The sequence below is a fragment of the Armigeres subalbatus genome, chromosome 2 (assembly GCF_024139115.2).
Source record: "Armigeres subalbatus isolate Guangzhou_Male chromosome 2, GZ_Asu_2, whole genome shotgun sequence".
In the NCBI taxonomy this organism is placed as follows: domain Eukaryota; kingdom Metazoa; phylum Arthropoda; class Insecta; order Diptera; family Culicidae; genus Armigeres; species Armigeres subalbatus.
In genome coordinates this window covers 181,082,559-181,097,585 of record NC_085140.1, presented here as the reverse complement: position 1 = coordinate 181,097,585, position 15,027 = coordinate 181,082,559, and the positions used below count along the sequence as shown (strand labels likewise).

Here is a 15,027-nt window from a genome sequence, read left to right as displayed (position 1 = left end):
ACAGAGCCTATCACTTGGAGATTAAATTAACTTTTCTAGGATCCACCCGGATCAAACGTCCACTCAAAGACGCACCAATCCACTCGGAGATTGGATTTCTTCATATCACATCAAACGTTTTCAAAAAACAATTTTGATTCACTATCGGGAAAATTCCAACAATATTCTCAGTTCATCTCAGTTTACACTTTCTTACACTATACACATGATACATAGTTTATCTTGATCATGCGGTCATGGGTACAGCTTACCAGGCTCTAGGAGATTAATCTTACATCAAAATCAGAAAATTTTCAACAATATTCTCAAATCATTTCAGTTTACACTTTCTGACTTCATATACAATGTCCCAGCTGATCTTTGTCATGCAGTTATGGTAAGAGATCATCACTCGAAGATTAAATTTGCCAATCCATCTGGTAATTTCATGTATTCGAGCGCCACCAATCGAATGAATATCAAACTCAACTTATTATTCAATACAATGGCCTTGACCTTCCAAACAACTTTGTAGAAGATACCAACTTTCTATCTCTAATAGATTCTGAGCTATCCAATCCTTCTGGTAATTTAATGTATACTAGCGCCACCACGCGAATGAATCTCAAACTAAACTTAGTTTCAATATAATGCTCTTGACCATCCGAACAACTTTGTAGAAGATACCAACTTTCTATCTCTAATGGATTCTGAAATATCCAATCCTCTTGGTAATTTGGTAACGCGAATGAATCTCAAACTAAATTAGTTTTTAATTTAGACCTCGGGAAAATTTCCCACCGGAATTTGGTCCTCGTGTATTTTAAAGGGGGCCGGGATTTTGATTGTCCAAATCCCTAAAACATCGCATATGTGAAATTGCATGGGGAAAAATACGCGGATCAAATTCCCGAAGTGTGAGGCTACCTTAAGCGTAATCACCTCCGCCGCCAAGTAGCGGAATTCAAAACCATCTAAACTCCAATACACGTTTTCTATCTTCTGATTTTTTTTATATATATTTCAACTTTCAAAATCTCATAATTTCCTAGATATCTCACCCAAACGATGTCCACGTATACACTAGCACCGCCAAGTGGCGATATTGAAAACTGAACTAAACTACAATACAACGTTTTCGATATTCTTAACAGCTTTACTGTATATGTAAACTTTCAAAATCGCATAATTTTCGGAACACCGCATTCATATGGTGTTAACAAATGCACTAGCGAGATATTTACCCAAATGTTGTACACGTATACGTATATACAAATTATAAATCTGTTCAACAAATTCACAATTAGTGCAATTGTTTCTTATTAAGGCACTCTCCATTTCTCGTTGTCATAAATTCATTAGTGGTTTTTATTAAACTCAAACAATAGCGGTCTCAAACAACCCTCTTATGTAGTTACATTTTAACAACAATCTTTACCAACCCTGCACTGTGCGTCTATTAGTAAAACATTATTCGCCAGCAGTACTACCAAACGATCAATAAAAACATACAAATAGAAACACAAATAAGCTTTTAAGATCCCCAGCATTTGAATCCGGTAAATCAGAGAGAAATCATATAACTTACGAAAGAGTACCAGCAACATCGAAATCGTCTGTCGAATCTTCCCGAAGCATCCAAAAATAGGAATAAAAGTCGCTTTCATAAACACTTCTAGCAGACTCTCTATTCTTTGTATTCCTCTCTTTCTCTCTTTCTGACGCTCATATTTTTTTATTTGACACACACAATACACTGTTAAACATGTTTAACTAATTCTAAGTAATAAGAAGTAGAGCTTTGGGTTCATTACCCAAATATTACAATTTAATTTTAATCTATTTCATCTCAATCCTACACCGACTACTTCTCAAAATGCGCGGCAAGCGATCATTGACCTATTCTGTTGCAGCTTGGGACAAACGCTTATTGTGAGTAGAGTTTGTCCCAACAAAAGATATTTTAGTTACTAGATAAAGATTGTCGCTTCGGTTACCTTTGTTCTGCTGTCCGAAACATGTGTGGTACATACCTGTCAAATCGTATGGATTTTCCTTCTTTGACATTTAGCTCCCCTATCCTCGCCAGCAAAAGATGTTCCGGACAGCGACGACAGCGACAATCTTTATCCTGGGAGCTGCGGACTCGATCAAATCCAATGTTCAAGATATTTTGCTTGAAACTCGCAAATTTCCTCTCGGTGTTCAATGTACACGTTACGATTTTCTCACATCGAATTATCATTGAGTTTATCTTTACAAAATTAATTACAAAGACTTCGTCAATTTACTGCATCGTATAAATTAACATGTCGATTGTTAAATTAATTCATATCCTCCACTTATGTTGAATTCATCAACATATTTAAAATGACGCCAAAAAATTGAAATTTGTTAAAAATGAGCTATATTTAGTATGAATTGATTTATACGTGTACTCTCTCGGCTGCGCTCAAAATGCACAAAACCTCTCTCGATGCGATGGATACTTTTTGACAGCTTACTTTGGAGATTCTTTGACACTCGTTTTGACTCAATCCGCAGCTCCCAGTCTTTATCTAGTAACTAAAATATTTTTTGTCCCAACATTTACAAGAGAGGACAATGGACAAGAGGACAAACATATTAGAATACATTTGAAAATATATCTTCAAACCAAACAAAAATTTACCTCGGCATAAGAACTTCTAGCCGCACCGTGCTGCCAAAAGGAGTCTATTTTAGTATGAAAAAAATCCCTCATCGTTCATAGGAAAACTATCTAATACGTTGACGCTATCATGTTATTTATAATTCTCCCGATTTCAAAAAGTGAAAAAAAAGAGTTTTTAAACGTTTGGAAGTAATTTGGATGAGTGAATATATCTTTTCAATCAAATATACATATTATTAATAATACCATCTGGCATCATGTCGGCGTTGAACATTATTTGTTTGCGTCGCATTTCCTACCATCCCGAGAGAGAATGAGAGTAAGATTTTGAGAGATTGAGCGAAATTTAGCTTAGACCGGGAACTGACCATTGTTAATTTAAATCAAATTAAAGTAAAGAAAATAATTTTGAGCTTTTTAGTGGAATGTCTTCACTTGTCATAAGACGAGTTTGTACAATCCCATTGAATTCCACCACTTAATTGTACAGATACGTATTTCGACCTCAGCAGTAAGGCCGTCTTCAGTGTCTCGTACTAGTCGTAAAATAAGTCAAGTAAGTCGAGTCAAGTACGAGACACTGAAGACGGCCTTACTGTTGAGGTCGAAATACGTATCTGTCAAGATACAATTAAGTGGTGGAATTCAATGGGATTGTACAAACTCGTCTTATGACAAGTCAAATTAAAGCTTTTTCAAACGATGTTTAGCAAGAGAAGCTTTTTTAAGCAGAAGTGAACCCCATTGCAGTATTATACGGCCCACATAAGTCAGGAAAAGTTGCTTCCTGTCATAAATATCAAATAAATAATGCAGTCGTATGCATGTTAGGCCGGTAATGGGGTAAGAAACCCTATTTAGATGAAACTTCGAGGAAATTACTTTGTTCAAGAAGGCGACCGTTACAAAGCGTTACGCTTAAAAGCAAACATCACTGAAAATCTCAGAACGCACACAATATTTTTTTGTAGAAATTGTGAACACAGGAATCTTCTCATTGATGCATGCCAATCGAAAAATAATACTATGCTTTGGCTCAATTGACAAGGGTGAATTAGAAATTAGACTTTGAAGAGACTCAATTGGGGGTGTTCAAAATGTGTACATTTGGGGGTCCAAAATTTGTTGCACTGTCCAAAAAAAAGAATATTTCCATTTAAGAAAATTACAATTTTCTGTGATTTATCAACACTTGATAAATGGGGGGCCCTCCTTAGCCGTGCGGTAAGACGCGCGGCTACAAAGCAAGCCATGCTGAGGGTGGCTGGGTTCGATTCCCGATGCCAGTCTAGACAATTTTCGGATTGGAAATTGTCTCGACTTCCTTGGGCATAAAAGTATCATCATGTTAGCCTCATGATATACTAATGCAAAATGGTAATTTGGCTTAGAAACCTCGCAGTTAATAACTGTGGAAGTGCTTAATGAACACTAAGCTGTGAGGCGGCTCTGTCCCAGCGTGGAGATGAAATGCCAATAAGAAGAAGATCAACACTTGATGACAAATTGAAATGTCTATTCCATAAATGAGACTTCCGTCTATGAAATGGTGTGATTTTTGCCTATATCAAACGGCTTTGGCAGGTTTCGTTCTATTATTGTCAGGGGGGTTTGTCGACCAAATTTTATGAAATTTGGCCACAATATTCTTTGATATACAAAGAATGTTTAGGCCAAATTTAGGCATAATCAGTCATAAAAACCCCCCTGACAGTAATATTAACGCATTTGCCCAAAAGTACACGCGGCGCTCCCCAAAGGAAACGACGCGCCGCGCTTTTTGCTACCCGTATACTCAATTCTTATGGAGAGATAACATTGCGGCGTTTCCTAAGGTGCGGTTGTTCCTTTCGAATGTGAAGCGCCGCGTGGAATCTTGTGCAAATGCGCTTTTGGAAACATTACAACTGCCGCGCAGTGTATCGTATTGACAGCACACTATACAATAGAACTAAACCTGAAAAAGCCGTCATTCCCTCTATATATAGTATATGTGTCGCGATTATAAATTTTTGCAATACACCACCCTAATGCAATCGGTATGGATCCACACATAAACCAAATTATTGCTTATTTGTGACCACACATATAGTTTATTTCTACATATATTTTATTTATAGTTTGCTTGGAGAATGGTTATGTGTGCGCTTGAATACATCATAACTTAAATGTAAGATTTTTTGCCAATAAAAATGTATGGATTTTTGGTAGTGTATAGGCAGATATCGGTAAGCACTTCCTCTATGGGTCCAAAATGGAACAATCACCCTAGATGTTTCGAGGAAACAACAAAAAAAAAACGTTTTTTTAACAAATTGGCGCCAAATCTTTCGATTTATTCGGTACAAATCAATGGTTTTTGGCAAAACTCAACAACCTGGAGCACTTTCAGTGCGAAAACTACAAACAGTACCGTGGGGCATCAAAATCCGTACACTTAAGCGCCTCAGTAGTTGGCAAAGTAGGTATTTAGAGGAATACTGCAAATGATACACTGTTCGAACGAATCATGTACATTTACATCAAATATCATGCACATAATTGGAGCATGATAAACGATAGAAATTTCCATTTAATTTTATCTTTACATCACTTATCATCTGTTGTTTTAAATTTACATTTTCTATTTTATGTTATATAAATAAAAAATCGGTTAACATGAGAATCGAACTTAGGTCCGCGGAGTGATAGCCCGTTCTGATACCACTCTACCGTCTTCACTTCTTGAAACCGACGATGCCCAAAGAGTAACAGGTTCTGAGTTATGGCGATTCAAACATAAAGTATCGAACCCGTCGTGATCGGGTTCTGGCTAGGTAATGTAAAGTTACATGCACTGAGTAGGCGAATGCGCATCGTCAAGGGGGAATATCTGACTGAATGAAGTGCAAGATTTTGAAGTTTTTCCATCGATTTAAGTAAACGCCTGATGAAGTACACCGATGAAATGCAGCATCATGGATGCTGCTTTGTAGTCGTAATGAAAAATCTTCTCTTTAGTATGACGGTGGTCGAAAACGAAGGTTTCCCGCTGCATTTGCAGCTGCCTTGATGGAATTGTTTGTTTTGTTTACCGAGATCGTCGCAAGCGTGGCCATATCTTTAGTTACGGTTCACATAATATCATGTAAACTTAATTGTTTATAAATGAATTTTCAGGGTGAAAAAGTATTGCTTTCAATAAAGTGTAGTCATAATGGTAAGGTGCTGTATTTATACGGTTTAATTCATGCTCTGTTTATGTGCATGATTTTCAACGCATAATTACATTGAGAAAACGATTACATGATCTGCATTTACATTAGTTTTATTGATTACATTACCACTAAAAGTCAAATTTTTTTGCTGTGTACGTTTGTCGTTGTTGCAGGAGCAGGAAGATCTCTATTTATCATTTACACATTAAAAACTATGAAAAACATGATAAAATAATGAATTTAATCAACACTTCCTGAATTATAGACGGAATTCGAATCAAAGGATTCAAATCCTTACAGCTATTTTTAACTAAATATTTAAATTGAAGCAGACTGATTGACGAAGCTACCACTGTAAATAGTTAAACGCACCTTGAGAAACGATTCATTTAATTTGTATTCCGCTTATCTTACTTTATGACTTACAATTTTCAATGAAAACACAGTTACTTTTGGTGAAATTATCTTCTACGCGAAAACAAATGGCGCAAGAATCGCTGCGTTTGGTGGGTGACGATTTGTTTTCGATTTGTAATGTTTTAATTTCAAAGCCTACTTTCCATTTGAAAGCCTAGTAAGCTGCTGCAAAGTACTGTGCAAATAGATTGGACACGGAATGGTTCCGGAATGATTCCGCTACTGAAATAGCTTGAACAGTAGTAGCTAAATAGATTAAACTTTAAGCTAAAATCATATTCGGTCTATCCACTCATTAAGATGCTTAAAATGACAATAAGCTCTGGATGATTAATTAAAGTTTATTCATTGAAAATGATTATTAAATTTTTAATCTATAATGAAGATTTAACGCGTTTTATTTGGCAAAGCCTTATTTTAGAGCAAAATAAAAACAATTTTGCTTCTCAATCATCATGAAACTCAGAATCTATCAAATTATTTCATTCATTTTTTCATTCATTTATTTAGTCTACATCTATACAGATAACACTGAATCAACAATTTGACGCCACAATACACGGTTCGAGGCCGCATCTCTCCATCCTCGAATACGCCCCACGCTCGCCAAGTCGTTCTGCACCTGGTCTGCCCATCTCGCTCGCTGCGCTCCACGTCGTCTCGTACCTGCCGGATCGGAAGCGAACACCATCTTTGCAGGGTTGCTGTCCGGCATTCTTGCAACATGCCCTGCCCATCGTACCCTTCCGGCTTTAGCTACCTTCTGGATACTGGGTTCGCCGTAGAGCTGGGCGAGCTCATGGTTCATTCTTCGCCGCCACACACCGTCTTCTTGTACACCGCCAAAGATGGTCCTAAGCACCCGTCTCTCGAATACTCCGAGTGCTTGCAAGTCCTCCTCGAGCATTGTCCATGTTTCATGTCCGTAGAGGACTACCGGTCTTATTAACGTCTTGTACATGACACATTTGGTGCGGTGGCGAATCTTTTTCGACCGCAGTTTCTTCTGGAGCCCGTAGTAGGCCCGACTTCCACAGATGATGCGCCTTCGTATTTCACGACTAACGTTGTTGTCAGCCGTTAGCAAGGATCCGAGGTAGACGAATTCCTCGACCACCTCGAAGGTATCCCCGTCTATCGTAACACTGCTTCCCAGGCGGACCCTGTCGCGCTCGGTTCCACCCACAAGCATGTACTTTGTCTTTGACGCATTCACCACCAGTCCAACTTTTGTTGCTTCACGTTTCAGGCGGGTGTACAGTTCTGCCACCTTTGCAAATGTTCGGCCGACAATGTCCATGTCATCCGCGAAGCAAATAAATTGACTGGATCTGTTGAAAATCGTTCCCCGGCTGTTACACCTTGCTCTCCGCATGACACCTTCTAGCGCAATGTTGAACAACAGGCACGAAAGTCCATCACCTTGTCTTAGTCCCCGGCGCGATTCGAACGAACTGGAGTGTTCGCCCGAGATCTTCACACAGTTTTGCACACCATCCACCGTTGCTTTGATCAGTCTGGTAAGCTTCCCAGGGAAGCTGTTCTCGTCCATAATTTCCCATAGCTCTACGCGGTCTATACTGTCGTATGCCGCCTTGAAATCAACGAACAGATGGTGCGTTGGGACCTGGTATTCACGGCATTTTTGAAGGATTTGCCGCACAGTAAAGATCTGGTCCGTTGTCGAGCGGCCGTCAACGAAGCCGGCTTGATAACTTCCCACGAACTCGTTCACTAATGGTGACAGACGACGGAAGATGATCTGGGATATCACTTTGTAGGCGGCATTAAGGATGGTGATCGCTCGAAAGTTCTCACACTCCAGTTTGTCACCTTTCTTGTAGAGGGGGCATATAACCCCTTCCTTCCACTCCTCCGGTAGCTGTTCGTTTTCCCAGATTCTGACTATCAGTTTGTGCAGGCAAGTGGCCAGCTTTTCCGGGCCCATCTTGATGAGCTCAGCTCCGATACCATCCTTACCAGCTGCTTTATTGGTCTTTAGCTGTTGAATGGCATCCTTAACTTCCCTCAAGGTGGGGGCTGGTTGGCTTCCATCGTCCGCTGAACTGACGTAGTCATCTCCTCCGCTGCCTTGACTTTCATTGCCTGTACTCTCAGCGCCATTCAGATGTTCCTCGTAGTGCTGCTTCCACCTTTCGATCACCACACGTTCGTCCGTCAAGATGCTCCCATCCTTATCCCGGCACATTTCGGCTCGCGGCACGAAGCCTTTGCGGGATGCGTTGAGCTTCTGATAGAACTTGCGTGCATCTTGATCAAATCTATCAAATTAATGAATTTTTATTAAAACCTCTGGACATACAGATTTATTTTGTGGTTCTGGGGAATTTGGGAATACATGGTAGCGGTCATTCATCATGGTCTATATTTACATATATCACCAGTAATCTGAGACTTTTCGAGGATTCACTAAAAAAGATCTGCTCCCGGACAACGTGTCGTTGTGTCGTTCATAGTGCTGTTGCCGGTGGCGTTGCAGCTCCTGGTGGAACTATGAGAAAACGATGAGTTCATTGTTGATTGATCGGATTCGGTATCATTTCACGAATTTCAACCTGGGAAAAAATGAATTTTAAAAATATAAGAATCGCAACGAGTCCACTAAAAAGAGAATTGAAAATTACCTGTCAATCCTAGATTACGTGGCAGAGCACGAAAACCGGCGAGCCTCCATTGTTGTTCTGTAAGTGCTCCGCTCAGCCATCCGATTACCGCTGCCGCTGCTCGTATCTGATGATGGTGTCTAGTAAGGGGCCGTACACTAATTACGTAAGCACTTAATGGGGGGAGGGGGGGTCGGCCATATTCTTACACTCCATATAAATAAAAATAGATTTGTATGGGAAAAATCTCACATGGGGGGGGTTGAAAAACCCAGAAAAATTGCTTACGTAATTAGTGTACGGCCCCTAAGTCCATGACAGCAAGATCGCCGACAAATTTGACGGAAGTAAGACCACAGAGCACCACAAAAACTGTTTTTTCGTTATCGCCGATAACAAAAACCTAAGCGATATGCCAGTTTTCAAAACTTGAGGCAAGAGACATGAATACTTTTGCTAAGTCTTAAAGACTACTAATCCGGACTTGATAATCAATTTAGCGATTATATTTCAGGAAAGCATTTCAGTGCTTAAAATAAGTCTAATTTTTAATCTTCGGGAAGATTAAAATTTGGAAAATTTTGGTAAGGCATAAATAATAAGCTAATTAGCTTTTTCATTTTTCTCCGTGTAACGCTAATAACGCCTGCTGGGTATACAGTCAAACCTCCATGAGTCGATGTTCCATGACTCGATATCGACTCATGGAAGCAAATTATGCCATATAAAAAAATATTTTCTGGGCTACTCTGATGGTCCCTTCAAACAGCTTCCCAAGGATTTCCTATTCCACATCTCGATATTTCCATGAGTCGATGGTCCCTTCAATATTGACTCATGGAGGTTTGACTGTAGTAAATGGAGCTGTCACTTTTCCTTACGAAGAAATATTCCTTACAGAAAAGTGGCGTTTCTCCCATACTGAATCAGGTGTCAGATTTCCCTTGGAAAATTCGTAAACCCATTTCGTAAGAGTAGCGTATTAGGCTTAAAGATCAAATAGCTTACTGTCAAGTATATGAACAGGATAAGATAAATTATTAATAAGCTAATTACCTTAAACCACAGACAAACAGACATAACACATTGAACATTTACTCATCATATACATCGTCGTTGAAACACTAACGACATCTGTTGATTTCAGTTGGTTGGGCAAATCACGAACCAGATGGCGGTAGTGAGCAAATGTCAAACTCGAGCAAATCCGATGCGCGTGCCACGAGTGATCGATTGGCCAACTAATGATTATTTGAATCGACCAGTAAATCAGTGAACGATGGAAATTTGACGAGTGTTATGTCTGTTTGTCTGTGCTTAAACCTTGTTAAGAAAATTATTTTGAGCTTTTTAGTAGAATGTCTTCACTTGTCATAAGACTTCACTTCACTTGTCTTTTTCACGATAAATTTCCTGTCATCTTTTCTTAGCCTTTTATTGGTTAAAATGAAAAATTGACAATGTTTTGAAAATAAAAACCAAGTTTTCTAACGCATAATCGGAAAATGAAGAAACACTTTTACATAAGATGATAGAAAATATTGTGTGACATTCAAAAATTCAAATTGCGTTCAAATTGGACGAATTGTTTGTTTTTTTATTTATTTATTTGAAAGCATGGATTCGAAATAATCATCGATAACGGTTGAGCTTTCCGGGAACTCGTCCTAGTGCACTAGAAGTGCTGCAACCCTGCTTAACTTTTCAACATGTAACTTTGGAACGGAGTGCTTTATGAACATTAGGTGTAGTTTTATTATTAGTTAAATTATTTAGCTCTCTTTTAGTGAAATGTTTACACGGTCATAATACGAGTTTAGCACAATTCCATTTAATTCCACCACCTCGTAATACTTTTACATATACGTATTTTGTCCTCAACTGTAAGGTCGTCTTCAGTGCCTCGTACTTGACTCGATTCGAATAAGCTGCGATTGTTTTCTTCAAGTAATATGTAAAAGTATTACGAGGTGGTGGAATTGTGTTAAACTCGTCTTCTGACAGTCTAAAAAATGTTAGTCCTGGTTTGAAAATAGATAGATAGATTTAAACTTATAAAGTGTCCTGATCCCTTAGGATAATTCTTGTTAATGCTATCATAAATTCCCATGTCGAACAGGTTTTGCCACAACTTCTCGAGTGACCGCCGGCTCCAACGCAGCTCTCTACGCGCATTCCGCGGATAAAGATTGGGAAAATGATGCCGCTGTGACTGCTGCTGGATGCAACCCGACCGAGGTGAACGATATTGCTTATCAGCTGATAAATGGCGATGTTGGAAAGCACTTCAAGGTGAGAGTATTATTCGCTGTACTTCAAGCTGCTACCACTGGTAACTTGTCAGAAATGGTGAAGTATTGATTTTGTGTAATTGATACAGGTGATCTTAGGAGGAGGACGCAAGAATTTTATTCCAAACACAGAAATCGATGAAAGCGGAGCGCCTGGTCTGCGTACCGACGGTAACAACCTTATTGAACAGTGGAAAGAGTCAAAAACCGGAAATGCAGTCTACATCACCAACAATGTAAGTAGGGGCCATAAGTTATGAGTCGTTATGTCAGCTTGTGCATATTTCAACGTCCGTTGAGACGGCCGTGGTGCTTATCGTGTATCTTCCTCGAAGTGGCAGCAAGCATTAAGAGTATGTGATATGTGTAAGATTTTCTGGTGTCGAAACATTCTCACACGTGGGATGAAAATTATCGGGTGGTGATTTACACAAAAATTTGGTATTATATTCAATCGGTTCTCGCGGAGCTAAGCAAATATGAGTCTCAGAATATGACTAAATTTCAAGTATGAAATCGTTCAAAATATCGCACATCCCTAGTAGTGCATCGAATAGCCACTAAATCAATGCAATTATTTCCATGGCATTTCAAAGCCGCACACAATGGATATTACCTTCGCTGTCTTTGGAGGGAGCAAAACTGCATTCAAGCCGAATGGCGGCAGACGCTCTCTATATCGGATAGAATATAAAACCGTTCGGAACTGTCTCCGGTCTACGTATCTGCGGTGGACACGCTTGACTGAGGAGCAAGTCGAAACGTTTAGTGCTGCATGCACGACCGACTGAGGTCGGAACGCTCCGAGTGGGTAAACATTTCAATGGCAAAATTACTTTCAATCAATCAATCAAGGAATGTACGACGACCGACAAGGCAGCGCACAGTGGGGCGGAACTTTGAATAGCACAAGAAGGAAGTATAAAGTTCTTCCATATTCCTAACCAGTATTGAAATGCGTATGAAGTAGACATAGGGTCACATTTACTGAGCGTGCAATTAGAATATGGAAAATGCTATTTACGATATTACCACGACATTTTTTTTGTTAGCAAAGCAAAGCGTAGTTGCTATTCCAATATGACCAGAACTGCTGTTCTTGCACAAATAACCTACAATGTACAAGCACTTTTTATTATTATTTTCAACTAATTTAATTTGCTAATTACCTAATATATACATTCATCTCTTAGACTAGGTGTTCCGTGTTTTCTTAACACTATCATCCTTATTTGCTATGTTACATTTTTAGTTATTATTAATTCATTTATATTGCCTCTGGCAGGATTTTTCCTCTGGTTGAATTGAACTATGTAGGAACTACAATGTTTTAAACCTAAACTAAACTCAACCTAATTTATACTAAGGGTACAGGAGCTAATCGTTGCAATAGAAGATTGCAACGATTTTTTGTCAAAAAATGGAAATTGTTTTGTTTGACATTTGTTGCAATGTCTCACAGAGCTTAAAATATTCATCTTCATGAAGCAACTTCGGTCCGAATTTTGACAAACATCGCATGAATATTCAAAACATAGAATGACATAGTCAGACGACTACTCCACGAACTCATTCATTCGACTGTCACTGAATGTGTTTACTATGTGCAGGAAAAAACATAATTATCATTGTTTATGTTGATGTTTACCGCTGAAAGTGCCTCGCAGATGAAAATTGGATTCAGTCCTGTATGATAAATCACTTTACTCATTTGAAACGTGTTCAGATTTCAGATAATTTATCAATTTGTAAAGTGTGCATAAATATTCAATGACCAATATTCAACTTAATATTGACTGTCCAGAGCCGACTATGAATGTAGCGAAAGTGAACTGACAAATGAAGAAAAAAGGACTAAAAATTTTCGTTTATTTTACACTCTGGCTCAGTATTAGAAATTCTATGAAGTTCATTGTCTTCTTTAAGTAAACTCGTCCATCCGGTATAAGGCGTTTCGACAGAGATCTAAGAGATCACTTATCTAAGAAAATGCCGATTTGTTTAATAGAACATTTTGAGAACGGTGGTATTTTATTCTGGGTAGATACATATTGTTAACATTCGAAAGAATAATTACATTCATTATCTGGGGAAACACCCACTCAAGAAGGGACGCATTTCGGATTGCATTATTCCGAGCAGATGCATGCTTTTTAATGAATGGATCACATTCATCTTTGCCTCATTCCTGCAAACGCATTATTTTGTTTGCAAGGATTCACTTCCACCATTGCCTTATATTTCCCAAGAAAGTATATACAGGACATGGGTTGAATTTCGAAGATGGAAAAAATATTTACCAAAACGCTTTCAATCAGAATTGCCGTTTGAGATTCTACTTTGTACAGCCTTTGTTCGAGTATTTTAGAACAAAAACTACCTTGGAAAACACTGTACTGTGATATTTTTATAATTTAACAACACATCTTGGAGGATCAAGAATATCTAATACCTAGGGTTCAGGCAGGTATTTTCGTCTTTTCGTCATAGTCTCGAAAACCAATAAAAGAGCAACTTTTTTGACAAACTCGTCCGTATCAAATCGTAAGCTCAGGAGATACGTTCTGCTATAGTGGGGTTCTAGCTAAAGGACGTTCCTTTCGATGGTTTTAGCCCCTATGACGATGGACGAAAATACCTGCCGTGTCCCTACTAGCAAAAGATATTGAGCTGATAATCACCAATAAGACTCTCTTCAACGAATCTCTGAACGCTGCTCTTTTCGGAAGGATACAGTCGATTGCGAAGATTTGTTTGCAAGAGGTACTTTATTTTCGGGGAAATTGCATTCAAGGAATTGTTACATTCGTGGAAATAACATTCGGGAAATGGCATTCGGGGAATTGTCGTACAGTCATGTAAACATCGCGTGACATCTCTCATTGAAAATAAGAAATTGCAGTTCTGTTTTGTTCGATCTCGAAGTAAACGAAGCTTAGCGTGTTGATATCCTTTTCATTTGCAACAAGCTTCACACCATACGGATCGATGTCTGGTACTAGATTAGAAGCAAGCACAGACCGCATCGTTGGTTACTTCTTCTTCATTGGTTTTACCTTCCCCTCTGCGTCATTGTCACCTCGCAGCTTAGTGTTCATTGAGCTCTTCCACAGTTATTAATGCTGTCCAATGAGCAGCTCGAAGTAGCTCGAAGTTGTTCCCGTCCTGCTCGTTCTTTTTTGTCAACAAATGGGCATGAGCAGGACAGGGAGAAACTTCGAGCTACTTCGAGCTCTCATTGGACAGCACTATTAACTGCGAGGTTTCTTATACAAGTTACCACGTTTGGGTTCGTGTATCGTGAGGCTAACACGATGATACTTTTAGGCCCATGGAAGTCGAGAAAATTTCTAACCCGAAAATTTTCTAGACCGGACAGGAAATCGAACCCAGCCACCCTCAGCGTGGTGTTACTTTGAAGCCGCGCTGCGGGGCCGCCCGCTAATCTTACCGCACGGCTAAGGAGGGCCCCGTTGCGTTAGTTACATCCGGTCTCATTTTTGATCATTATAGCCAAAAGACCGCGTGGTCGCTTATTCGGTCTGCGCAAATCTAATGATGGCCAACGATTTGTAGAAGATGTCTCTGGCAAAACTGATGGATTAGAGTATATTTTTTCAAATTTCTGACGGGGTTCACTTACTGCAGTAGTATGTCAATTTCACAGTTTAGCCGTGTTGGATTTTTGTATGGGACAGCCAGCAAGTTTTTTTTACGTTTCGCGCTGAAAATGAATTTTTCACACCCCCGCAAATCTTTCCCATCTGTCGAAGTAAGTGAACCCCTCGTAGTGACTAGTGAGCGAAGAAAGTGGAGTATGTTCGTCAGCTCGAGATGGAGGAAGATACAAATTGTAATAATGGAAC

At 39.2% G+C, this 15,027-nt stretch overlaps 1 protein-coding gene across 1 annotated transcript in view; it reads left to right on the top strand.

Annotated features, from left to right (window-relative positions):
• LOC134211323 (membrane-bound alkaline phosphatase-like) overlaps window positions 1–15,027 on the top strand; it is a 66,185-nt gene that overhangs the window by 17,441 nt on the left and 33,717 nt on the right. Inside the window, exons 4-5 of the mRNA XM_062688083.1 lie at window positions 10,990–11,162; window positions 11,251–11,397. Coding sequence (XP_062544067.1) covers window positions 10,990–11,162; window positions 11,251–11,397 — 320 coding nt within the window. The remainder of the gene's footprint in view (window positions 1–10,989; window positions 11,163–11,250; window positions 11,398–15,027) is intronic.